Below are 26592 nucleotides of genomic sequence, written 5' to 3'. Positions count from 1 at the left end.
GGAGGGGTAGGGTCAATCACTTTTAACACCCCCACAAACCACTCCAGAAATTCCTTAGACAGAGAGATAGATATGAAAAGCATTATATGATCGATAGATATAAAAGGCACATTTTATTTATATAGTGTCTTCCCCATGCTCTAGATAGATAGATAGATAGATAGATAGATAGATAGATAGATAGATAGATAGATAGATAGATAGATAGATGTGAAAGGCACTATATAATAGATAGATAGATAGATAGATAGATAGATAGATAGATAGATAGATAGATAGATGTGAAAGGCACTATATGATAGATAGATAGATAGATAGATAGATAGATAGATAGATAGATAGATAGATAGATAGATAGATAGATATGAAAGGCACTATATAATAGATAGATAGATAGATAGATAGATAGATAGATAGATAGATAGATAGATACTATACAGTATAACTCATATAGATAGAAGTTTAATTGTCCCAAAGGTGAACTGTACATTTACCTAACTGAACCCCTGGAACTCCACAGGAGCTGCTTGGTGGTGTAGGCAATAATTCAACACTTAAACTCATGTACTGATAGAAATGCATTCTGGGAGTGCAGTTAAACACTTTGGGGACAGCGTAATGCACTCATCTGCTAATCACCACACAACCGGCTTTTAGATGGGTCTATTTATGAGAGCTGGTGCCCTGTCAGTTCTCTCATTTGCCAGCGCAGCAACTGCTCACAAGCTTCGGAGAGCTCTGCCGTGAACAATTTGTTTCTGATGATTAAGACATTAAGTGGTGCCGTTAGATCTATTGAGACTGACCTAGACATACTTACTGTAAATTTGCTGATTGGAGCAGTGGCAGACAGAAGCAGGGGGTCTGCACAAACAAAGTTAAAAGGCTCCTTGTGTAAATAAACCCTGGTGGGGGTGATGTACTGCTTGAAAGGTAAAGCCTGCATCACCCGCCTTCGTTATCGGTAAAATTTCTGCCAGTGATAAGACTGGACAGGAAGCACAGCTGTACAGAGGAAGGAAATTCCAGGCCGAGGTGTGTGTGTGTGTGTGTGTGTGTGTGTGTGAGACACAGACTGTGTGCCACACATGCACTTTATAGGAGTAGTGATTCATTGTTTGATACTTTAGGATGCTTTAGCTTCCAGTCAATCTTATACCAAAGACCCCAGCTTATAACTGGTTTAAACCCGATCAATCAAACTAATAAAACATAAGAAATCTGACAAACGAGATGAGACCATTCAGTCCCTCAAGCTCTTTTGTTTTGCTAAACTGTCCCAATATCTCATCCTGATATTTATTAAAGGTTGTCCAGGTTTTTGCTTCAAATCCAAATTTTGGCAGACATTCTTGTTAAAGAGTAGAAAAATTATTATTACAGCCACTTAAGCCCTTTATTGCCTTTTGCTGAACTTTAACACGTAACAAAGGCACATTAATTGTGTAAAGATCTTTATCTAAGCCTTGCTTTAATGAAACTAAATTACAAATGCTACATACTTCTCTACCCAGCCATCTGTTCTAAACCATTACGTATCCATTTCTGAGTCAACGCAGGTCTCGGCAGCTATAGGTGTATAGTCTGATCCAACCATGTAAGGGGTGCCAGGTCCTCAGAAGGCAAACTCGCAAGGTCCTCACAAGACACACTCACTCTTACAGAGTCAGTATCACAAATGCTATCACTCATGTACAGAGGATTCCGAAGGCACTCAGACCCTGTCACTATCTGCACACTTGATTCTGCTCTAGATAGAATAACTTTTTTGCCCATCACTGTACGCTCAATAACCCACAATGACAAAGTGACGACATGTTTTCTGAAAAGTTGGCAAATTTGTTAAAAAAAATCAAAACCTGAAATTCTCCCTCATGGAAGTATTCAGAGGTTTCTGGAAGCCTCTCAGTGTCTTTTTATCTTAGGCTCTACAAGCTTTGCACACCAGGAGTCGGGCAGTTGATCCCATTCTCCCTAGCAGATCCTCTCCAGATCCATTAGACTGGATGGGAAGCATTTGTAAACTGGCATCTTCAGGCTTCTCCACATAAGTCTGGGCCACTCAAGGACAGTTAAGAGACATGGCCCGAAGCTAGTGTCGTTCTTGGCTGTATGCTGCTGGTCTTTATCACCCTGAAACGTGAGCAGCTGCCCCAGGTGGTGGTGTGCACTCTCGAGCAAGTTTTCTTCAAGGCCTCCTCTGAATTTGTCTGCATTGATCCCACCTTTAATTCTGATCAGTCTCCCTGGGCCTGCTGCTGGAAGCACCCATCATAGCATCATGATGCAGTGACCACCATGCTTCACCGTAGGGATGGTATTAGCAAGTGTTCTTCGCCATACATACTGCTTGGAGTTTCTGCACAAAGAGATTCACTTTTGTCTCATTAGACCTGACAATCTTCTTTCTTATTCTCTCAGAGGCATATGCCTTTAACTCCAAAGTGGCTTCTGTTGAGCCCCTCTAGAAAACACACTAGATAGACGGAAAAGCGGCTGAGATGGTTGTCCTTCCACAAAGTTCTTCCATCTCAGCATAGGACTTCTAAAGCTCTGTTAGAGTGACCACTGGTCACCTCCCTCACCAAGGCCCTTCTTGCCTGGTTACTCAGTTCTGGACGGACAGCCAACTCTAGGAAGATACAAAACTTCTTCCATCCATCCATTATCCAACCCGCTATATCCTAACACAGGGTCACAGGGGTCTGCTGGAGCCAACCCAGCCAACACAGGGCGCAAGTGAGGAACAAATCCCGGACAGGGCACACACTAGGGACAATTTAGGATCGCCAATACACCTGACCTGCATGTCTTTGGACTGTGGGAGCAAACCCACGCAGACACGGGGAGAACATGCAAACTCCACGCAGGGAGGAACCGGAAAGCGAACCCAGACAGGTCTCCTTACTGTGAGGCAGCAACGCTACCAATGCACCACCGTGCCACCCAAAACTTTTTTCATTTCACAATTATTGAGACCACAGGGGGTTGGTGGCAGGATTGGCACTCCAGCCACCATGGGGGAAAAAAAAAACTCACACTGATCCATTCCATTTGAAGTAGTGTGGTGGTGAGGTGTCACCCATTGCTTGGGTTCACATTTTAGGATCCTGAGGTGGTTGATCATGTGGTGGGGGCGGCAATGTGCTGTATCAGTGCCAGCTGCCAATCACAACTGTGCTTCTAGGGACACTCAAATCTGTGCAAATGGTTGTATCCCCTTGTCCTGATCTGTGCCTCAGCACAATGTAATTGTAGAGGTCTTCATGGTTTGATTTTCAATCCTGACATGCAGTGTGCATTGTGGGACCTTCTATACACAGGGACACACGTGCCTTTCTAAGGGATGTCCAATCAATTTATTTTACTACAGTTCTGGACACATGTCTAGGAGAACTGGCTGGACAGCCAACTTGATGAAGAGTCCTGGTGGTACCAAACGTCTTCCTTTCCACAATTCTTGAGGCCATTGTACTCCTGGGAACACTCAAAGCTTTACAAACATTTTTTTCCCCTCACCCTTGTTTATTCCTTACCACAGTTTGAACACAGAGGTCTACAGAGAGTTCTCCATGGACTTCATGGCTCAAACATGCAGTTTGAATTGTGGGATCTTCTATCCACAGCTTCACATGTGCCTCCCTAAATGATGTCCAATCAATTCAGTTCACCACAGGTTTGACACCAATCAAGTTCAAGAAACGTCTCAAGGAGAATTAAAGAAAACCGGACCAGCTGAGCACAATCTGGAGTGCCACAGCAAAAGGGTCTAAACCACAGGTGGGCAGATTCAGTCCTGGAGCGCCACAGTGGTTGCAGGTTTTTGTTCCAACCCGGTAGCTTCATTAAAAACCAATCCTTGCCAATTATTTAATTTCATGGCATGTTAGTGCTTTAACTCTGCCATGTCGGGTCGTTCTCATATCCCAGATTTTGTTTCACTTTCTAAGGATATCATCCAAATGATCTGAAGTCTAAAATGGACTAGTGATTCTCAGCCCTTCACTTTTTTCTGTTCACTTTCCTTCCAAGTATTTAATCAAATCAAACAGTGCACGATAAATACACACAGAGGTGTAAATGGTAACAAGCTAAATGGAGAAAGGCTGGCTTCTTTTGTCATTGGCATCCTATTGCTAATAAGGAGCAATTAAAAACCAAGAATACAGCTGTTTAAGACTAAAATAAGCAAAAAGGGTTCAAAATCTTAATGAGCAAAACAACTAAAGTGGAGCAGAAGTGTTACTTGAGCAATAAGTGCTTCTTATTAAGTAATTGGGTTTGAACAAAAACCTGCAGCTACTGCGGCCCTCCAGGGCTGAATCTGCCCACCCCTGGCCTAAACCAGGGGTCTCCAACTTCAGTCCTGGAGAGCGACTGTGGCTGCAGGTTTTCATTCTAACCCTTTTCTTAATTAGTGACCAGATCTTGCTGCTAATTAACTCTTTGCCTTAATTTTAATTGATGCACAACTTAAGATGCTTCCCAGGTCCTCCCTGCGTGGAGTTTGCATGTTCTCCCCGTGTCTGCGTGGGTTTCCTCCCACAGTCCAAAGACATGCAGGTTAGGTGCATTGGCGATCCTAAATTGTCCCGTGTGTGCTTGGTGTGTGGGTGTGTGTGTGCGCGCCCTGCGGTGGGCTGGCGTCCTGCCCGGGGTTTGTTTCCTGCCTTGTGCCCTGTGCTAGCTGGGATTGGCTCCAGCAGACCCCTGTGACCCTGTGTTAGGATATAGCGGGTTGGATAATGACTGACTGTTGGTTCACTTCATATCAAATTTATGTTTAGGAGCCGTTTAAGGAAAAAAAGAATCAACTCAGCGGTCAGAGTCTCAGTAAATGTCAATTAAAATAAAGGGAAATAGTAAATTAGAAGCAAAAACTGGACACTAATTATGAAAAGGGTAAGAATTAAAACTTGCAGCCACAGTAGCCCTCCAGGACCAGAGTTGGAGACCCCTGATCTAAACACTTCTATGAAAGGAGAGATTTCAGTTTCTGATTTTGAATAGGTTCACAGACCTTTCTGAAGACTTGTCCTCACTTGGTCATTATGGGGTATTGAGTGTAGACTGGTGGAGAAAAATGGCAACACAGTAACTCATGCGTAAAAGTGAAGGGATCTGAATACTGTCTGATTCCACTGTAGAGACACTGCCCCTAATTTCATTACTGAAAATAAAGTTGGGTTATTAAAATAAAGCATTTAATAACAAAACAAAAAAAATGTGCCAGCTCAATTTTAAAAGAAAGAGTCATACATAATGGCTTTAAAAACAGAAGTAGTTGAATGACACTTCTTCTTTTGGCAGCTCCCGTTAGGGGTCACCACAGTGGATCATCTTCTTCCATATCTTTCTGTCCTCATCATCTTGCTCTGTAACACCCGTCACCTACATGTCCTCTCTCACCCCATCCATAAATCTTCTCTTAGGCCTTCCTCTTCTCCTCTTCCCTGTCAGCTCTATCCTTAGTACCCTTCTCCCAATACAACCAAATGATCCAAGGGCGGCACGGTGGCGCAGTGGTAGCACTGCCCCCTCGCTGTAAGGAGACCTGGGTTCGCTTCCCAGGTCCTCCATGTGTGAAGTTTGCATGTTCACCCCGTGTCTGCGTGGGTTTCCTCCCACAGTCTAAAGACCTCTGCACATGTCCAAACCAACACCATCTCGCCTCTCCGACTTTTTCTCCCAAACCAAAAGAAGCAGCCTAATGACGGGTGACAAAAGTGACAATCCCCACATCAGGTCGTTTCTGAAACAAACACCACCAGGACACAAAAAAAGCCCTCTTGTCCAAAATATGACAAAGCAAAACAAGACAGGTTTTGTAGTCAAACTGAAGAATGCCACCATCTTTTATAGGGAGGTCCAGATCAGGGGTTCCCAAACTTTTGGACGTCAAGTACCACCAGAGGTGAAGTGAGTTGTATTGCGTACCACCTGCACCTTGTTGAACGGGAGGGAGAGCTGTAATGGATGGGGAGTTCGGGTCTAAACCGCCCCAAAATCTGACTAAAAGTTAAAGAATTGGAAGAAATTGTGCATAAAATTAATGAAAACATTTGTGCATGTACATAAATTGATAAATTCTGCCCCAAAACTAAATCCTGCCTTTGGCCTGTATGTGACGCCATTACCGAAGATGAAATGGTATCGGCTTTGTTCTTAGATCTAGTGACTACGATGCGATATAACGACAGTGCACGTATAACAACAAACGCGAGCGGTTTCTGCGAGACAGAGTCACTGAAGACTAAATAGTGTCGGCGTTGTGCTGTCATCTAGTGACCAACAGCTCAAACAGTGAAGAAGTAGAAGTTGACTTCCGCGAAACGGAATTATGGTAACGTTAAATGAACTAAATACTGAATCGAATAATAGGCAGGAACAAACCCAGGGCAGGGCGCCAGCCCACCGCAGGGAACACACCAACAACATTGATTTTACAGTAATATTCCTTACATAACATCAGTTCAGTCAGTTCAATTCTATATGTGGTTACATCTTTACTTTCATCTTCTGTTCTTGGTCAACCTAAAGCAGCAGGAGAAGAAGGGTGCTGTTGCTGTATGATGTGCTTGTACACGCTCACTAATTCCCGAGTGTTGAACTGGGCAAACAAAGCAACAAAATACACAAGTTGGTCAGCGTTGTCAGGTCTGCGGTATTCTTGCCCAGTTGGGCTATTGTTGATCGCCACCCGCAAGGAAAAAAAAATGGGCTTTCACCAGTTTTTGGATTTTAGGCCTACAGTTTTTAAGAATAACATGGTATTTTTTGTTATTTTTCAAACCCCCCTCCTTAAATTTTTACCATATATTGTCATCCCTTCCACAGATATTTACACTTGAATATGTTCTTCATCGTTGTAAATTCCCACGAGGGACCCAACTAACCCTTCGGTGTGTGATGTTTATGTACTGTAAGCGTCGTCAGGGATTGTCTGGCTAACCCCAAACAGGTCAAGAACTGATCCCTTGCCAGGAAGGGTGGCCAACAGGATGAAAGGAATTGGAGAAGTTGGCCTATACTTCCCCGATACACTGGAGGGCAGCATTCTTGTGTCGCTGCCACTTCTTTTCAACCTACAGGCATGCTGGGAAGTGTAGACCTGTGGTACAGCCCAGTTGCACACCATGCCTTCTGCCAGGGGAAGCAGCAGGAAGGTACCATCTCTTGTCTTCTAGAGACTTCCGCTTGACCCAGAAGTACTTCCATTGGACTATGAGCAGACACCGGAAGTACTCCAGTATAAAGGGAACTGCTGTTCCTTGCCACAAGGACCCGGAAGGCAGAGGACAACACTTGTGAGAGGAAGAAGAGTTGGGAGAAGTGGAGAGAAATGAAAGGATTTACTGTTCATTTACGTTCCGTATTGTTTAGAAGGTATCTGGAGGAATACAATCTATTATTTGAACCTGTGACTGTGTGTGTGTCAGTTTTGCTTGATAGCGCCCCCTGTCTTCCACAAAACCCATTCTATCACTCTCAAATATCCCTGAGGGGACATGGGGATTTAACCACCCCACAGCTACCTTCTTGTATGTCATTTTGTCTACCTCAGGTATTGGGCTATTTTTCTGGGGGCAAATGCGATACTTTTGAGCTTTCCTTGGGCTATACATTAATTTATTGATGGACCTGGCAACCTTGAAGTTGGTGTAACTGCTATCACGTCGAAACTGAAGCAGTAAACAAACTCCCAGTGAAAGTCCCACAGAATATTTACCTGTTTTCAGACAGACGAGTCTGTAGATTCGCCTGTTCTTACAACACAGAATTCTGAGCGTTTGTGATATTGAAATACAATGAACCCTCGTTTATCACGGTTAATCCGTTCCAGACTCTACCGTGATAAATGAATTTTCGCGAAGTAGGATTCTTTATTTATAAATCAAATATTTTCGCAGTTAGAGTATAGAAAACCTGTTTCCGACCTTCTAAATACGTTTTTTAACATTATTAGAGCCCTCTAGACATGAAATAACACCCTTTAGTCACCATTACAGTCGTATTACCCAATAGACAAAAAAAGAGAAAATAAGACATATTCGACGTTACAAATATCATATTACTAGGCGCACTCGCCTTTTAAGGCGACCGACTTTTATCCTCAATTTGTGTGCGCTCCATGTGTACATCAGGCATGTAAGTGTAGAGAATGAGAACATCAAAGTGCCCATTCATAACATCTCCTGAAAACCTACGTTTGTTTTTATCCCCTCAAGTGCCTGTCCAAAGTCTTACAATGTCAGCCCGAATCTGTACCGCTAAAGACGGAGTTTCAGACACTAAATAAGCTATAGATGAGAATAAGCAAGCACCATCTCCCCTGATATTTACTACGCGGTGAGGCATTTGTACTCCATCAACATTAATTATTTCCAGAGACATCATTTTGTCTATTTTTCCAGCGCATCGCGCACAAAAGCAAGGGAACGACGAGAGCACCAGAACTCTGCTCACATCGCTGTCGCTTCGCACCTCAAGCCGCAAGTAGTAAGTCTGTAATAAGCGGAATACCGCTACGCTTTGCACTCACGGGACAGAAGGACAATCCTGAACGCTTTTATATAGTAGATTATTGTACTGTACATTTAATTACACACAACCACTAACCTATGAAGGTACAACCTCAGTAGGAGAGTCTTCAGAGGTGGTGCAGTATCTTCAGCAGGTACGTTGTTGTCTTCTTCCGCTGAAGGAGTACTAGGAGTAGGCAGTGGGTGTCTGGGTGCGCGGCTGAAGAACATCTTGATAGGCAGTTGCTGGCGCTGTCTTTTCATATGCGTGAGGAGGCCTTTGTAGTGTAATGCCATCTTTAATCATATCCAAGAGTTTCACCTTCTCCTGGATAGTAAGCATCTTCCTCCGGCGCTTAGTTTTATTGTCAGTAGGCTTAGAAAAAGCAGCACGTTTAGGAGCCATCATAGGGCTTAGATAAAAGTTCTCAGAAAGCGCATGCGTAGTGACGTAAGCATGTATGTGAAAATAATCGCAATAGAGTGAAGCCGCGAAAGTCAAAGCGTGATATAGCGAGGGATCACTGTATATCAATATAGTGACCCTTGCAGAATCCATATTGAAGATGTTCAAGCAGGTTGTTGTTATCAGAAGAGAGTTATTTTTTATGTTTTCTCGAGTCTTGGACAGGAACGGTAGAAGGGAGACAGGACAGTAGTGGGCTGAGAGGAGGTTTTTTCGAGAATAGGAATCATATGAGACTTTATTATTTCAGTGAGGAAGATACCAGAGGGTCATTGAGGCATTAAAGACATTTTGAAGTCAGAGCCCCTTTGGGGTGGATTGTTATTAAAAAGAGATGTAGGGCATCACAGATGAAAGAAAACGTGAAGGAATGGGGTCCCAGCAGTCAGATGGTGGGTCTGTGATTACACAGCAGGTCTGAAGTGTCAGTCATTGATAGAAGAGAAGGAAGAAAAAGAAGAACGACAGAAAGGTGAGTCAGGGGAGAGTTTAGGAGTCTTAAACTGTTGCTGGGTGTCTCGGTAGATTGTTCCCAATTCCCATAATTCTTTGCTTAAAGAAGTGCTTCCTGGGTTCAACGTTAAACGCACTTCCCCTTCATTTCCACTGGTGACCTTGTTTGACCTTTGTGATTCACTATTTAGTTGAAAGAAATTGAAAGGATTTATTCTATCGATACCTTTGAGAATTCTGAACATCTGGATTAGGACTCGAGCAGCCTTCTCTCTTCGAGACTAAAGAATATTAACTCTGTGAGCATGTCGCAGTAATTCATGTCCTGGGATGCACATCTTCTATGCTCGGCTTCAACTGCTGTTCTGGGTTATGTTATTGCCAGGTTTTAATTTCCTTTTCATTGCTCTTCTAGTTATTTTAGAATTGTCGTTTTTGTGTAATTTCCTCTTGGTTTGTTCATTATTCTGTATTGATTCTGCTTTCTTTCAATCGTTGTGTTATGTGGGTGGAACCCCCCCCCAAGAGGCGGGGCCAATCTGATGTCACCACTGAAGAACCACCCCCAGCCTTCAGTGGTTCATTATCATACGATGAGTGCTCTTCAATGGTATCTGCTGATTTTCTGGATTTTTGCATTCTGCTTTCAATCTTCAATTTACTCTATTTCACTACTTTTACGCTTTGTGATCTTTTTGTTAAATCTAAATAAATTTCATTATTGAAAAGATTCCTGTTTTGGACTTCTCACTTAAGCCCAACATTATACAGTTCATCTTCTTTGTGGAGCATTAATGTGTGTTATTGGTGTTTTTTGGAATATTAAAGATATTAGGAACTTTTGATGCCACATCTCCTTTTTCGGGACTGTGTAGGCTGTAGCCCGCCTATGGAGTTTTGGTTCAGTCAGTCTTGGGTGAGGCCTATACTTGGAAGGCTAGGAAGAGCTTTAGCCTGATTCTTTTGAGGCCACACACCCGGAGGCACTCAGAATATAAACACAATCACTGGGGACACACCATTGTCTCCTTAAACTCGATATGGAAGAGCAGAAATTAGAAGACCACCCGTAACTCAACTTCTAGCCCTGCTGTTTCTGTTGCCATGACTTAATAGCCAAGCAGAGCCAATAATGGCTGTCATTCGAAAGCCAAACATTAAACTAACCTGCATCTTTTGCCAGATGGCTAATAGACAGACTGACCACCCGATATCCAAACCCTTTAGGGGTTGTAGACCAGGGGTCCTCAATCATAATCCTGGAGGGTCGCAGTGGCTACAGGTTTTCTTTCCAGCCAGCTTTCCCAATTAGACCTCAGTCCTTGCTGATAATGAATCTTGGTGTTTAACTCTAGGCCTTGTTAGCACTTTCATTTGTCAAAGACAAATTTTAGTTACATTGTTGATTAGAGGTCCTCAATTACAGTTCTGGAGGTCTGCAGTGGCTGCAGGTTTTCACTTCAATAATTTTCTTAACTTGAACCCATTTATTTACTACTAAAGCAATACAGTTCTTGGGATTTTAGTTATCTGGCCTGTTAAAATTCAGAACTGTTAACTGCCTATTCTAGTTTTTCATTTAAGTTTTAATTGTTGCCTGTTTAATTAACGTGACATTACTTAATAATGAAATGCAGTTAACCAATAAACCGGAAGCTCTCAAAATAAAGGGCTTCCTTTTAAACCTGTGCATGTGCACAATTAAGTATTTGTGGTAAAAATGTTTAGAATTACAGCTCTGCTTCAAAGTTTGTGAACCGCTTAGAATTTTCGATATTTCTGCATAAATATGACCTAAAACATCATCAGATTTTCACTCAGGTCCTAAAAGTAGATAAAGAAAACCAGTTAAACAAATGAGACAAAAATATTATACTTGGTCATTTATTTATTGAGGAAAATGATCGAATATTACATATTTGTGAGTGACAAAAGTATGTGAACCTCACGGATGATCAGTTAGTTTGAAGGTGAAATTTGAGTCGGGTGTTTTCAATCAATGGGATGCCAATCAGGTGTGAGTGGGCACCCTGTGTTATTTAAAGAACAGGATCTATCAAAGTCTGCTCTTCACAACACGTTTGTGGAAGTGTATCATGGCACGAACAAAGGAGATTTCTGAGGACCTCACAAAAAGAGTTGTTGATGCTCATCAGACTGGAAAAGGTTACAAAACCATCTCTAAAGAGTTTGGACTCCACCAATCCACAGTCAGACAGATTGTGTACAAATGGAGGAAATTCAAGACCATTGTTACCCTCCCCAGGAGTGGTCGACCAACAAAGATCACTCCAAGAGCAAGGCGTGTAATAGTCGGCGAGGTCACAAAGGACCCCAGGGTAACTTCTAAGCAACTGAAGGCCTGTCTCACAATGGCTAATGTTCATGTTCATGAGTCCACCATCAGGAGAACACTGAACAACAATGGTGTGCATGGCAGGGTTGCAAGGAGAAAGCCACTGCTCTCCAAAAAACATTGCTGCTCGTCTGCAGTTTGCTAAAGATCACGTGGACAAACCAGAAGGCTATTGGAAGAATGTTTTGTGGACGGATGAGACCAAAATAGAACTTTTTGGTTTAAATGAAAAGCGTTATGTTTGGAGAAAGGAAAACACTGCATTCCAGCAGAAGAACCTTATCCCATCTGTGAAACATGGTGGTGGTGGAATCATGGTTTGGGCCTGTTGTGCTGCATCTGTGCCAGGACGCCTTGCCTTCATTGATGGAACAATGAATTCTGAATTATATCAGAGAATTCTAAAGGAAAATGTCAGGACATCTGTCCATGAACTGAATCTCAAGAGAAGGTGGGTCATGCAGCAAGACAACGACCCTAAGCACACAAGTCGTTCTACCAAAGAATGGTTAAAGAAGAATAAAGTGAATGTTTTGGAATGGCCAAGTCAAAGTCCTGACCTTAATCCAATCGAAATGTTGTGGAAGGACCTGAAGCGAGCAGTTAATGTGAGGAAACCCACCAACATCCCAGAGTTGAAGCTGTTCTGTACGGAGGAATGGGCTCAAATTCCTCCAAGCCAGAGTGCAGGAATGATCAGAAGTTACCGGAAACGTTTAGTTGCAGTTATTGGGGGTCACAGCAGATACTGAAAGCAAAGGTTCACATACTTTTGCCACTCAGAAATATGTAATATTCGATCATTTTCCTCAATAAATAAATGACCAAGTATAATAGTTTTGTCTCATTTGTTTAACTGGTTTCTCTTTATCTACTTTTAGGACTTGAGTGAAAATCTGATGATGTTTTAGGTCATATTTATGCAGAAATATAGAAAATTCACTGCAAATGAGAGGGGAATTGGAAGGACCGCTAAGTTTAATTCTATTCTTGTCCACAAATGGATAATGTTCTCACAAAAGGAAACTCTACAGTGCAATTCACATTTCCCTTGGATGAATGAACGCACTAACAAGCCAAACAGTTAAATACCGAGTTTCATTATCAGCATGGACTGTCTTCTAATTAGGAAACTGGCTGGAAGGAAAAGCTGCAGCCTCTGCGGCCCTCTAGGACCGTGACTGAGGACCCCTGTTGTAGATGGCCCTTACATTTTGACACTGTGTATTTTATCCATAAACTGAAACCGCTCAGTTGCACTAAACATAAACTAACTTCAATAATCAACAGCTAATAAATGCTTCACAGAAACAAAACATTTAGAGAAAAAAAGCTATTAAAATACAATTTCTATTTTTAAATACAGATACAGGCAACCATGGAAAGAGTTTCTTTGTTGCCTGATGAGTAAACAGCCGCCAGCACAAAACGAACACGCCACCGTCTCACCATAATTGTTTTCTACAATTCTGAGCTCCACCCAAACGGAGAAAACATCTAAAATATGATTTCCAGTTAAAAAAAGAGATTTAGGTAATTTCTGCTAACAACCTCAAAGGCTACAATTCATCTATTAACATTTTTTTTCCCCAAGGTCTCGCAATTAATACAAAAGCGAAACTTTCACAAACTGAATGGCATTCCAAGGTGCACTTTAAGAACAATTAGTCCAATACCACAGAGGTATAAATGTTTTTTTTTTTTTGTTTTTTTTTATCTACTCTCTCTATATAAAATCTTAAGCATAAAAGTGTGACGATTTCGTGTCACGTTCTTTGTCACGATTCAAATTGGGCTTATTTTAAAACCTACATATATATGTTTGGTATCATTCTTTTCAGAATTTATTGAACTTTAAGGTGATGTTGTTAGATTATCAGATTCTTATTCTGTTTTTATATTATAAACTAAAAAATATCAAGAACTCACGTCCCGCAAGATGAGACTTTGTGCCAAAAGTTTTAACCACGCTGGAAATAAAAGGCAAAGAGTAGGACAGCTGCTGTACAGGATTTTAAATGTTTGAAGCACCGCGCAAGATGGACATCACGTGGCACAGCAGAAAGCCAGCAGCTGATCGAACAAAGATGAGGTAAAAAAAACACTGTAATTATTTCCCATTGTATCACCGCTTAAGAGACGGTTTCGGAGGAGCAACCACGTCCCCTTGGGGTGCGTTCAGCCCCCCTCTTCACAACGTGAGTAGCAGAGACGCGAAGTGGCTGGCGCGTAGTGCGAGCGAACCCCCTAGTATTTAAGTATTTTCTCATGATTCCATTAGCATATCAGGCTGAGAAACATTTAACTACTAGATGATTATAATCAAACGGCTGGCAGGCCAAGCGAGTCTCTCAAGGTTACAAATGTGGTCACTGGACAGGAACGAATCTGCACCTCTGATATGATATGGCGTCTTTTGACAGTGAACACCACCCCCAACTGCTTGTTTTAAAATATTTGCTGTTTGTCAGGTGTTTTCTTGCTGACCAATCTATTTCTATCATTCATTTTGACGGAGGATCGCAGGAATCGTCAAGCAGAGGGGTCCTTTAATTAGATTGGCTGGCCCAGCTGTGGAATGGCCAATAGAGGAGGGGCAGTGTAATGGCCGAGGTCTCCAGGACTCAAATCCAAATCGTATTAGGTGATATCATCCTATTTTGCTCTACACTTGTAATATTACTATAGCACTACTGTATTTAGGATTACTTGTGTTCTGTTCTGTGTATTTTTACTTTTTCATGTGTAAAGTATAGGGAAAGAATTGTAATCATCTAAAAAATTCAGTTTCAAGATCCTAATGAATCTTGACATTTTAGACCTCCCAGAGTCCAAAAATATCCTTTTTGGAATTGTGTGTGTAAACATGGTAACTTGAGTGCGCTTTCATTTTGGTTAACCAAATTTTGAATACAAAATTAGGTACAAAACGTAGATTTCTATCAACTTTTGGCCTATTTCCGCTAACAGCAAGAGGTACTTTACCTTTTATTCATGTAGATGCACAGTCCAATTTATTCAACTTTACTTTAATAATAATTGTTCAATATATTATGAATTTCACTTAATTTGTTGTTGATGCTTCTTTAATGTACATAATATCAAAATATAATCATTGCCTTGTGGTTTACTCCTCAAATATCCATTCCCATATCAGAGTGTAGGAGAAAGTCGAGGGGAGACCACTCCCGGTTTTTATTGACACCCACTGCACACCCAACCTACCTGGAAAGGGGTCTCTCTTTGAAATGCCTTTCCCAAGATTTCTTCCAATTTTTTTTCCCTGGGAGTTTATCCTTGTCTTCTTAGAGAGTCAATGTTGGGGGGCTGTCAAAAGGCAGGGCCTGTTAAAGCCCACTGCGGCACTCCTTGTATGATTTTGGGCTATTGTATTGTATTTTAAGTTTCACTTTTGCTCTGTAAACGTTGTCCCATGTCATCATTTTGTTTGATATGGGCACCAACATTTCGCAGGCTGTTTGTTTATGGTTGCTACGACATTGCTATGTGAAGATACTCAGAACTGTGTGGCGTGCTAAACAGATGACAGAGAGATTTACTTATCTATAAGCACCTGATGACCCGGACTCTCTATGCCCTTTAATCCAATGTCTGTCTTGCATTACTGAATGGACGAATAGTAACTGTCTCAAGCTCAATAAGGGAAAAAAACAGAAACGGCTTAACAAAAGAAACATTAATACAAATAAATGATGGAAAGTTTGATAAAACGGACAAGAGACACAACTCTGAACCCCAGCCAGGGGAGAGATGCTAGCTGAAACATGACAGTTATTAAAGTCCTGTGATGGTGGAATGAAAGAAGATACTCCAACTGTCTATGAGATTGACAGCTTTGAATCGTCTAAAATGATTACTTCACAGATACTTCTCCAGGCTTCTTCACAACATGTCACCATCACAAGCACACATTTCAATATCCTCCTCCTCATCGTCCTACTGCTCCTCCCGATTCCAACTCACCAGGCCAAAGAGTGCGTCTCAGACCCAAGAGTACGTCCATTGTGTTAGCACTGTAATGAGGAAGCACTTCTGGGTCATCTGACTAGGGAGCCTCCACCCGACGGCTCTCTCTAGTGGCACCCAACCACTCCACCAGAACTTTAACTCTCATGCAAGTGTTCAAGTGGGAGCTGTGCGGGAGAGATGCTGCCACCCAGTGGACTGGGGGAACACACATAGCGCAGGACGACATTCACCTCTGTCCTTCCATTACATCTTCCCAAAATGGGAATAGGAGACACCAACTCATCCCAACCAGGATGAAAATCCACCAATGTGTCTATGTCCATTACGAGGGTCCCTCAGCGGGGTAACTAATCACCCATCTCTGCCGAGATACCAGCCCATCCTGGCAGTACATCACAAATGCAAAACTATTTGAACATTGAGAAAACAAAAGAAGAATGAAAACCAGACCTCAGAATTGAAGTCAAAATTCCTCAAAAACCACAATACTAACGCAACCCAACAGGGGGAAAAAAAACGTCAGTAACGCAAGAAAAATAAATAAGAATATCTGTTTAAAAGCAATTACTCTTCAATCAGTTCAAGATGAGAGGAGAGACTTACAGCATTCTGCTCATTATTCTTCTTCTTTCTCTTTCCAAAGATACAATCCAGGTCAGTCTCACTGCGGTTAGACAAATCCTTTCCTTTAAAAATAAAAAAAATAAAAAATAAACAAGACTGGCAAGAATAGCAGGATACATAGAACAATTCTCAAATTTTCCTTAAAAGCAACTTTGCCCTCTCCGCACTTTCAAGTCACAATTTCTCAGACGGTTTCAGAACATCCGAATGATTTTGACGAGAAGGTTCCAGAAGTTCTACTGTCTGCTACGCTAGTTGATCACCAATGTCAGGCATCTGTCGTTCCCTGTGAGAAGAGGAGCTCAGTAACGTTTGTGTGAGGTTTACCCTGAAGGAGTTTCCAACTGCGTCCCCGAGTTTATTGTAAAGTACTTTACTAATTCTGGCCATAATTTCAAACACTTCAATCATCTCACCTGTTAATTTCTGTTTGATGAAACTCAAAAAGTTCAAGTCCTTCACTCCCTCGTCATAGCTCACACCTCTCATACATCACCATGTGGGTGAAGGAGTAACTTTAATTTGAAAAACTGCAAACTTATCCTTTAATGATTGAATTTAACTGGGTATTCCATCCCCTGACTTGTGTTTGTCAATTTTCTTCTCCTTGTGTTCCCTGGAGTGTTCTTTTGTTCTTGTTGTGTAGGTTAGTCCGCCATACTGACTTCTCACAAGTTGGCCCTTCCATATTCAGGTGCATTTAAATGACAGTCAAATGAAACCCCAGACAGGTGACCTCCATTGAACAAAGTCTGTGATTTGTAAAACCAACAGGCTGTGCCAGTGTTGATGGTGGTGCATCATATTAAATGGGAGGGCAACACGCCCTGCAGTATGGAGACCAGGATTCACATCCCGGGTCCTCCCTTCCGAGAGTTCTCCCTGTTCCCATGTGGGTTTTCTCGGGGTTCTCCAGTTTCCTCACCACAGTCCAGAGACATGCAGGTTAGCTGGATTGGTGGTACTACTGTGTGTGTGTTTGCCCGGTGATGGTCTGGCGCCCTGTCCTGGGTTGGTTCCTGCTTTGCTTCTATACTGGCTATGATAGGCTCCAACATCCCCCACGGCCCTGTTCTGGAATAAATGGGTTAGAAAATGAACAGTACATGTATTCTCCCCCTTTAATATTTTCATTATTTTCTGTTTTATATTTATAATTAATTTACACCGTTTTGCAGAGATCTTCTTTCACTTTGACATCAAAATTAGTCCTTATCTGTTGATTAATATCAAAAACGCCTAATTAAACCTGATGTGATTCAATGTCGTATAACTAATAAAATATAAACAAATCCAATGTGAGTTAATGTTGTAAAAGACTAAAAACGTGAAAACTTCCAAGGGGTGTGTACTTCTTATAGACCCTGTTAATAACAATTCCTCGCTAGGATAGGTAATCCTTTAACTGCTTACAACATTGTTCTTTATGTATTTATTTCTACAATAAAAATTAGATCACAAAGAAATACAGCCCTGTGGGTACTATTAATTTGACTGTGTGTGACTCATGTGCTCTCTTCGGCTGCTATATCACCTTTGTAAAATTGCATTCCTTCATCTCCGAAACATAGCCAAACTCCATCCCTACCTCTCCCTCTGTGATGCTGAAAAACTGGTTCATGCCTTTGTCTCATCCAGACTGGTCTATTTTAATGCACTCCTCATCGGGATACCCAACAAGAGCCTTCAAAAGCTCCAACAAATTCAAAATAGTGCTGCAAGAATCCTGATGAGGGTGCGGAAATATGAACATATCTCACCAATCCTTCGGCCACTTCATTGGCTCCCTATCCATCTCCGTATCGAATTCAAACTCTGTTTGCTCACTCATCAGTGTATCCATGGAAATGCTCCACAATATCTCAAAGAGCTCCTTATATTACAATCCACTACAAAAAACCTCCGTTTTATAAATGTCTACCGCCTTCGCCCTCCTGTGACCAAACTTCATACAATGGGAGACCGAGCCTTTGCAGCCGCTGCTCCACGGGCTCTGGAATGGCCTACCAGAGAGCCTGAGAACACAGCAGACTGTGGGCTGTTTTAAAAAACAGCTAAAGACTTTTCTATTTAGGAAAGCTTAATAACAAGAATGCTATAATTATTGTTGTTTAATCTCTGTTTTTATCTTGCCTTGCCTTTGTTTAATCTTTTTATGTTGCACTTTGAGATTTACTGCTAATGTAAAGTGCCCTATAATAAAAATGCATTATTATCATTATTATTATATAAAGATATGCATTGTCTTGTTATCTTGGCAGATTAGTTTGGTCATTGCAATAAAACAAGAACCTCCTTGCATATGGATACTGTGGTAGGATCATTCTCTTTTTAAATATGAGGCTACCCAGAACACAAACTAATCCAGATAAGCACGTTAAATGTCTTGATGAGTCACCAACCCAGGTAGACAGACAGACAGATAGAGATGAAAGGCACTATATGACAGACAGACAGACAGATAGAGATGAAAGGCACTATATGATAGACAGACAGACCGACAGATAGATAGAGATGAAAGGCACTATATGATAGACAGACATACAGACAGAGATGAAAGGCACTATATGATAGACAGACAGACAGATAGAGATGAAAGGCACTATATGACAGACAGACAGACAGATAGAGATGAAAGGCACTATATGACAGACAGACACATAGAGATGAAAGGCACTATATGATAGACAGATAGATAGAGATGAAAGGCACTATATGACAGACAGACAGACAGATAGAGATGAAAGGCACTATATGATAGACAGACAGACCGACAGATAGATAGAGATGAAAGGCACTATATGATAGACAGACATACAGACAGAGATGAAAGGCACTATATGATAGACAGACAGACAGATAGAGATGAAAGGCACTATATGACAGACAGATAGAGATGAAAGGCACTATATGACAGACAGACAGATAGAGATGAAAGGCACTATATGATAGACAGATAGATAGAGATGAAAGGCACTATATGACAGACAGACAGATAGATAGAGATGAAAGGCACTATATGATAGACAGACATACAGACAGAGATGAAAGGCACTATATGACAGACAGACAGACAGACAGACAGACAGACAGATCGATCGATCTTTACTTGTACCTGGAGGACATTTGGCTTTTTACGGAAGCTCTTTAAATAAATAAACAAATACATAAATAGGTATAGATAAGTAAATCAAAATACACACAGACACACTTTGGTCTGAATACACACTGGAGTCATCATTCTGCAAGAATAGTTCAAAAGAAAGAAATCTTCTGACTTGGCAGTGCCAGTCCCAGTGATACACAATACAGATGTATTGCTGTTGGTATAAAGGAGCCCCTGTAGTGTTTCCTGGCACACTTCTGCTGAATAATTTGTTGGCTGAAAGTCCTCAGTGTTTGTGTGTCAGAAAGAGGATGTGAAGTTTTGTTCATAATGGCACTCAGTTTTGTTTTAATTCTCTCCTTCACTACGATCTCGCTGGGGTCCACAGTGTGTCCCGTAACAGAGCCTGCCCTTTTAATTAGCTTGTTGATTTGGTGGTCCTCTCTTGAAGTGATGTGACCAGCCCAGAACACCACATTGGCCATCACAGAGTTGTAGAAGATGTCACTGCCCACATCCTACAGCCTCCAAAGGAAGAAGACCCTGCTCTGCCCTTTCTTCTCTAGGTCTTCTGCGTTCTAAGACCAGTCCATCCTATCATTACTGTAGAACACCTCTACATCCCCATCCTGAATTGTGACCGAATAGGCTCTTTTGTTCTGTGAAAGTCAAGAAGCAGTTCCTTGGTTTTGCTGATGTTAAGTTGCAGACAGTTCTCAAAGTCCTCCCCCTAACTCCTCTCCTCTGTCTAAGCCTGTTCTAATGTCAGTTTTTCTCTTCACTCTGTACACCTTAGACTATAAAAATAACATCAGGTTATGTCACTTGCAGAAATTCTCCAGTGATTCTGCACTTATGGGGTGTAGTGAGAAGTTGGCTGAGACAGAAGAGAGGAGTCAGGGGGAGAACTTTGAGAATTGTCTGAAACTCAACATCAGCAAAACCAAGGAACCGCTTATTGACTTTCGCCACAGAAAAGCAGCCATTATAATCCGGTCACTGTTCAGGGAGAGCAGGTTGAGATGAGAATGAAGATAAAACCGATGGCCATTAACAACATTGCTGCACATCCTCTCTCGGTGACACACTAACACTGCAGACATTTAGCCAACAAAATAATCAGCAGAAGTGTGTCAGGAAATACTAGTGGGGCTCCTTTAGACCAACAACAAAATGCCTTTGTAAGGCATTAGGCCGGGGTTATACTTCAGGTGACACGATGTGTACGCCTGTGGATGCTACTGCTATAAGCGTTGCACTGTTAATACTTGCGCGCGTACTTTAAGTAAATCTGGAAGATTCCACCAGATGGCAGTGCGAGATATCATCACGGTGAGTATAGGTTTGGCTTCGCTGTGTTGTGTATTGCCTGAAACATCCATTAAATTCCGAGGTCACCTTGCCATAATATCTCTAAAAAGGACGGACATTTAATGATTAAATCCATCAATCTGGAGATGTGCCCATTCCAGCAAACACTGGGCGCAAGACAGAAAAAAATCCCTGGACGGGGCATCAGATCATTGTAAGGTGAACACAAGCACACACACACACTGGCGTCATTTCAGCGTCACCAAATCCCCAAACCTGCATTTCTTTGGAAGGAAAACGGAGCCCACTGTGGAAACCCACCAGGAAAACATGCAAACTTCATTCAGGGAACACCAGGGACAGGACTCCCTGTGAGACAGCAGCGCTACCCCTCTACCACCATGCCACCACAACATGTGAAATTATTAACAGTATTCCTTAAACAAAATTAACGATTTATCTATAAAATGTAACATACATACTTTAATGGATTTCATCATGAAAGTGATATCAAGTATAAATGTAAGGATTCTAAATGTGCAGAGAGCTGGAATATCAGACATGTAACGTGTTCTGTGTGTGACGATCACTGCCTGCTGCTGCTGTCAGTTCAGGAGGAAGTCCCAGAAGCACATAGCGATTAACAACTGGGTCGGTTTACAGATGACGTTTACGATGCTTTACGTTAATGACAAAATAAACTACGAGGTTAGAGTGGACATTTCGAGATTAAAGCCGAAATTTCCACTTTAATCACAAAACATTTGACAAATGGCTTCAATGTGATTAGGCAAAATCCCGACATACAAATGCATGTGTGGTGCTTTGATATTCAAGCGTCGCATATTCCCCATCATAATGACGTGATACATTTTAAAAGTCTCACAAACCATCTTTTGTGCATTCTTTTTTTTTTTTTTTGCAACTTCACAACAGCATCAGAATGTACGCCGGCGTATCTGAGCCACAGAGAAAAAATGAAGGACATGGTGAAAAGGTGTCAGCTAGTCACGATACATTTTAAAAGTCTCACATGACAGCAGCGGCAAACAGTAATAGATCGCCACACAGAACACATTAAATGTCTGATATTCCAGCTCTCTGCACATTTAGAATCCTTAGATTTATACTTGATATCACTTTCATGATGAAATGCATTAAAGTATGTATGTTACATTTTACAGATAAATCGTTAATTTCATTTAAATAATGAATATTGTTAATAATTACACACATGGGGGTGACACGGTGATGGAGCGCTAGCACTGCTGTCTCACAGTATGGAGTCACGTTGCTGGTATTCCCTGCCTGGAGTTTGTATGTTTTCCTGCTGGGTTTCCACAGTGGGCTCCAGTTTCCTTCCAAAGACATGCAGATTTGGTGACACTAAAATGACGCCAATGTATGTGAGTGATTGTATTCACCTCACGATGAGCTGATGCCCCGTCCAGGGATTGTTTCTGCCTCTTGCCTAATGCTTGCTGGAATGGACACATCCCTGGATTGATGGATTTAATCATTAAACATAATTTTCAGAGATACTGAAACGAGGTGTCCTCGGAATTTAATGGGTGTTCCAGGCAATTCACAACCAGGCGAAGCCGAACCTGTTCTCACCGAGATAATATCTCGCACTGCCATCTGGTGGATTCTTCCAGATTTACGTAAAGTAAGCGCGCAAGTATTAACTGTACAACACTTATAGCAGTAGCATCCACAGGCGCACACATCGTGTCACCTGAAGTATAAACCCGGCCTAATGCCTTACAAGTACACATGCAAGTAACTCTTATATATATTTCTCTTCTGGTTCGTTCTGCTTCCTCTTCAAAACCGCAGAACCCCCCACCACCACCACCCAGCCACACACAGCCCACACGGCATTTCTCGATTCCTATTCCACCTCTTCCAAACCCTTCCCCACGCTGCCTGCGGCCTCCCATACACCCCCAAGCCACTTTTCTCGATTCCTATTCCACCTTCAGACTACCATGTTCCACGCTCCTCTCTCATGACCCCACTGTTGTCACGTCACCACCCTATATCTAGCCTGAACGCGTGACCTTTCACTTCGGCCATGTGTGCGCCTGGGAATCTGGAATCCAACATCTGGAGTTTATAGTGGTGAAGCTCTTTCCAAGATTGTCCATGCTACCATTGTCATTTACTTCAAACACGACCCCAACATCCCACCTTGCATTACGTTTGCAAAGATTTGTGTTAATCTACAACAACTAGTCTTCAGCCACGGTCAGTTGTACGTGGCTTTTTCTAGGGTTAGATCTTTCGACTCATTATCTGTCGTCTCCAGCAAAACACCTATTCACAACTACGTCTTTCAAGAAGTATTTCTTTCTTCTTGATTTCTGAATTCTTTTCTCACTGTTTTCCGTTCCTATTTTTACACCGCCGTGTCGGTTAGTAAACAGTAAAACGCTTGCGTAGCAGGAGGGTCCGCTGGAGCATGCGTCGCGTGAAGTATAAACCTGGCCTAAATGTGCATATGCATGCGCCATCTAGTGGCTGTGGGTGAGCACGAGCAGAGCAGACTACTACCTATACACATACATACACACGTCTTTCATTTATATACAGCATGTCTAATTTCTTGAGCTTCTCTAAAAAAGGAAAAATTTTCTTTGGGACAAATGAAGCTTGTTTATTCATTCATTTCATTCAATCTCTCAATCCATCCTTTTCACTGAACAGGACAGATCTGGAGTTAAATCACAAAGACGCAAGACCAGTCTGAAGTTCCGGAACTGAAGATGTACACATAGCCATTATTCTTTACGTTCTGTCTCTAACTCTGTGTATTTCTCTAGCCATCTCTTCTTTCCTAGAAACTACCAATAATGAGTTGGAAGTAAAATTCACATCACTTATGGCACTTTTAGCCTCAGTTACAGAAACTACCTAGCAGCCAGAGAGAAAACAGTGTCTTAATTCACATTAATTACATAGCAACGTGTAGACACAAGGATGGCTTCCTCCGGTCGACTACCACCTTAGGCACCACTGTTACCGTCAGCAATACAGAAATTCCATGTAGTCTGATCTGATGCACCTTTAGAAATAAAATGTCCCACCGACTAAAGAAAAACGGGGTGAAAAACACAACCACATTTGACTTAAATAAGAGAATTAACAAAGAAAATAAATTTCACAAAGGCATATAATTCATGTGATTAGGTCATCATGCAAAAGTCCCCAGCGTCACATTCAAGTAACTAAATCACATATTAATCAGATTACTAGGACATCATTTATTCACTTAAGAAATATAGCAAAAGTTACATCCCTTATAACTTTGCAAGATGCTGAGAAATGAGTTCCTCCATTTTTGCTTTTCGACTAGATTACTGTAACGCTCTCCTCTCAGGACCACCCAAAAAAGACATCAATGAATTACAACGAGTGCAGAATGGAGCTGCCAGAATCCTAACTAGGAAAAGAAAATCCAAACACATCACACCAGTCTGAGTGTCACTGCACTGGTTACCGTTGCCATTTAGAATTGACTTTAAAATACTGCTGATGGTTTACAAAGCCTTCAATAATCTGCTCTGCCTCTCACCTTACACTCCAAATCGTAACCTTAGATCTTCAAATGAGGGTCTGCTTATGAGCTAAACTTAAAAGAAGTGGTGAGGCGGCCTTCTGCTGTTAATCACCTAAAATCTGGAATAGCTGACTGATAGAAATCACCAGGCTGATATGGTGGAGCACTTTAATAAACTGCTAAAAACTCATTACTTTAACATGGCTTTCTCAGAGCTTCATTTTAGTGTAATTCTGATATTCTGTACATGGATTGAATTATCACTTTTATCATGGCTCTGCAGTCTGTACTAACCCCTACTTTTTCTAATGTCCTTCTTCCGTTTTTTTTGTGTTGTTGTGATTTGCGTCCCCACCACCTGATCAAAGCACTGTGATGTCCCTACATTGACGGGTTAAAGGCCAGAAGTCCACATGACCATCATCATCAATTTCTTTCAATGTGAACCCTGAATACCATGAGGACTGATTGAAGTCATTTATGTTAGGCAGAATAATGTCTTTTTTCTCTTTCTTCATCAAAAGCACTTTGAGCTCCATCATTTGTATGAAAACGTGCTAAAGAAATAAATGTTGTTGTTACTGTTGTGTGCAAAAGTTAAGTACACCTCATGAAATGTTCAGTCTTTTTTCACATATGCGACATATGAAGATTTTGGGTGGGTAGGTAGGTAGATAGGCACTATGTGACAGACAGACAGACAGAAGAGAGAGAGATAGATAGAGATAGATAGATAGATAGATAGCATCCAGAAAGTATTCACAGCGCATCACTTTTACCACATTTTGTTATGTTACAGCCTTATTCCAAAATGGATTAAATTCATTTTTTCCTCAGAATTCTACACACAACACCCCATAATGACAATGTGAAAAAAGTTTACTAGAGATTTTTGCAAATTTATTAAAAATAAAAAAAATTCAGAAAGCACATGTACATAAGTATTCACAGCCTTTGCCATGAAGCTCCAAATTGAGCTCAGGTCCATCCTGTTTCCCCTGATCATCCTTGAGATGTTTCTGCAGCTTCATTGGAGTCCACCTGTGGTCAATTCAGTTGATGTGACATGATTTTTGAAAGGCACACACCTGTCTATAGAAGGTCCCACAGTTGACAGTTCATGTCAGAGCACAAACCAAGCATGAAGTCAAAGGAATTGTCTGTAGACCACCGAGACAGGATTGTCTCCAGGCACAAGTCTGGGGAAGGTGACAGAAAAATTTCTGCTGCTTTTAAGGTCCCAGTGAGCACAGTGGCCTCCATCATCCGTAAGTGGAAGAAGTTCGAAACCACTAGGACTCTTCCTAGAGCTGGCCGGCCATCTAAACTGAGCGATTGGGGGAGAAGGGCCTTAGTCAGGGAGGTGACCAAGAACCCGATGGTCACTCTGTCAGAGCTCCAGAGGTCCTCTGTGGAGAGAGGAGAACCTTTCAGAAGGACAACCATCTCTGCAGCAATCCACCAATCAGGCCTGTATGGTAGAGTGGCCGGACGGAAGCCACTCCTTAGTAAAAGGCACATGGCAGCCCGCCTGGAGTTCGCCAAAAGGCACCCAAAGGACTCTCAGACCATGAGAAACAAAATTCTCTGGTCTGATGAGACAAAGATTGAACTCTTTGGTGTGAATGCCAGGCGTCACGTTTGGAGGAAACTGGGCACCGCTCTTCACCAGGCCAATACCATCCCTACAGTGAAGCATGGTGGTGGCAGCATCATGCTGTGGGGATGTTTTTCAGCGGCAGGAACTGGGAGACTAGTCAGGATAAAGGGAAAGATGACTGCAGCAATGTACAGAGACATCCTGGATGAAAACCTGCTCCAGAGCGCTCTTGACCTCAGACTGGGGCGACGGTTTATCTTTCAGCAGGACAACGACCCTAAGAACACAGCCAAGATATCAAAGGAGTGGCGTCAGGACAACTCTGTGAATGTCCTTGAGTGGCCCAGCCAGAGCAGAGCCCAGACTTGAATCCGATTGAACATCTCTGGAGAGATCTTAAAATGGCTGTGCACCGACACTTCCCATCCAACCTGATGGAGCTGGAGAGGTGCTGCAAAGAAGAATGGGCAAAACTGGCAAAGGATAGGTGTGCCAAGCTTGTGGCATCATATTCAAAAAGACCGGGTAGAAAACATGCTGTGACCAAAATGCTTGCAAAATTCCCTTAAATGAAAGACTGCAATGTGCACTTTAATCACAAT

The 26592-nt window shown here is 41.9% G+C and overlaps 1 protein-coding gene across 1 annotated transcript in view; it reads right to left on the bottom strand.

The window, feature by feature from the left end:
- Nucleotides 1-26592, bottom strand: part of pinx1 (PIN2 (TERF1) interacting telomerase inhibitor 1) — a 256832-nt gene that overhangs the window by 108732 nt on the left and 121508 nt on the right. The window contains exon 6 of the mRNA XM_039749468.1: nucleotides 16391-16473. Within this exon, the coding sequence (XP_039605402.1) occupies nucleotides 16391-16473 (83 nt within the window). The remainder of the gene's footprint in view (nucleotides 1-16390; nucleotides 16474-26592) is intronic.

Source organism: Polypterus senegalus, chromosome 3 (assembly GCF_016835505.1).
Source record: "Polypterus senegalus isolate Bchr_013 chromosome 3, ASM1683550v1, whole genome shotgun sequence".
Taxonomy (NCBI): Eukaryota; Metazoa; Chordata; class Cladistia; order Polypteriformes; family Polypteridae; genus Polypterus; species Polypterus senegalus.
Note: the sequence above shows the minus strand (reverse complement) of the source record. Positions and strands in the feature narration are given on the sequence as shown.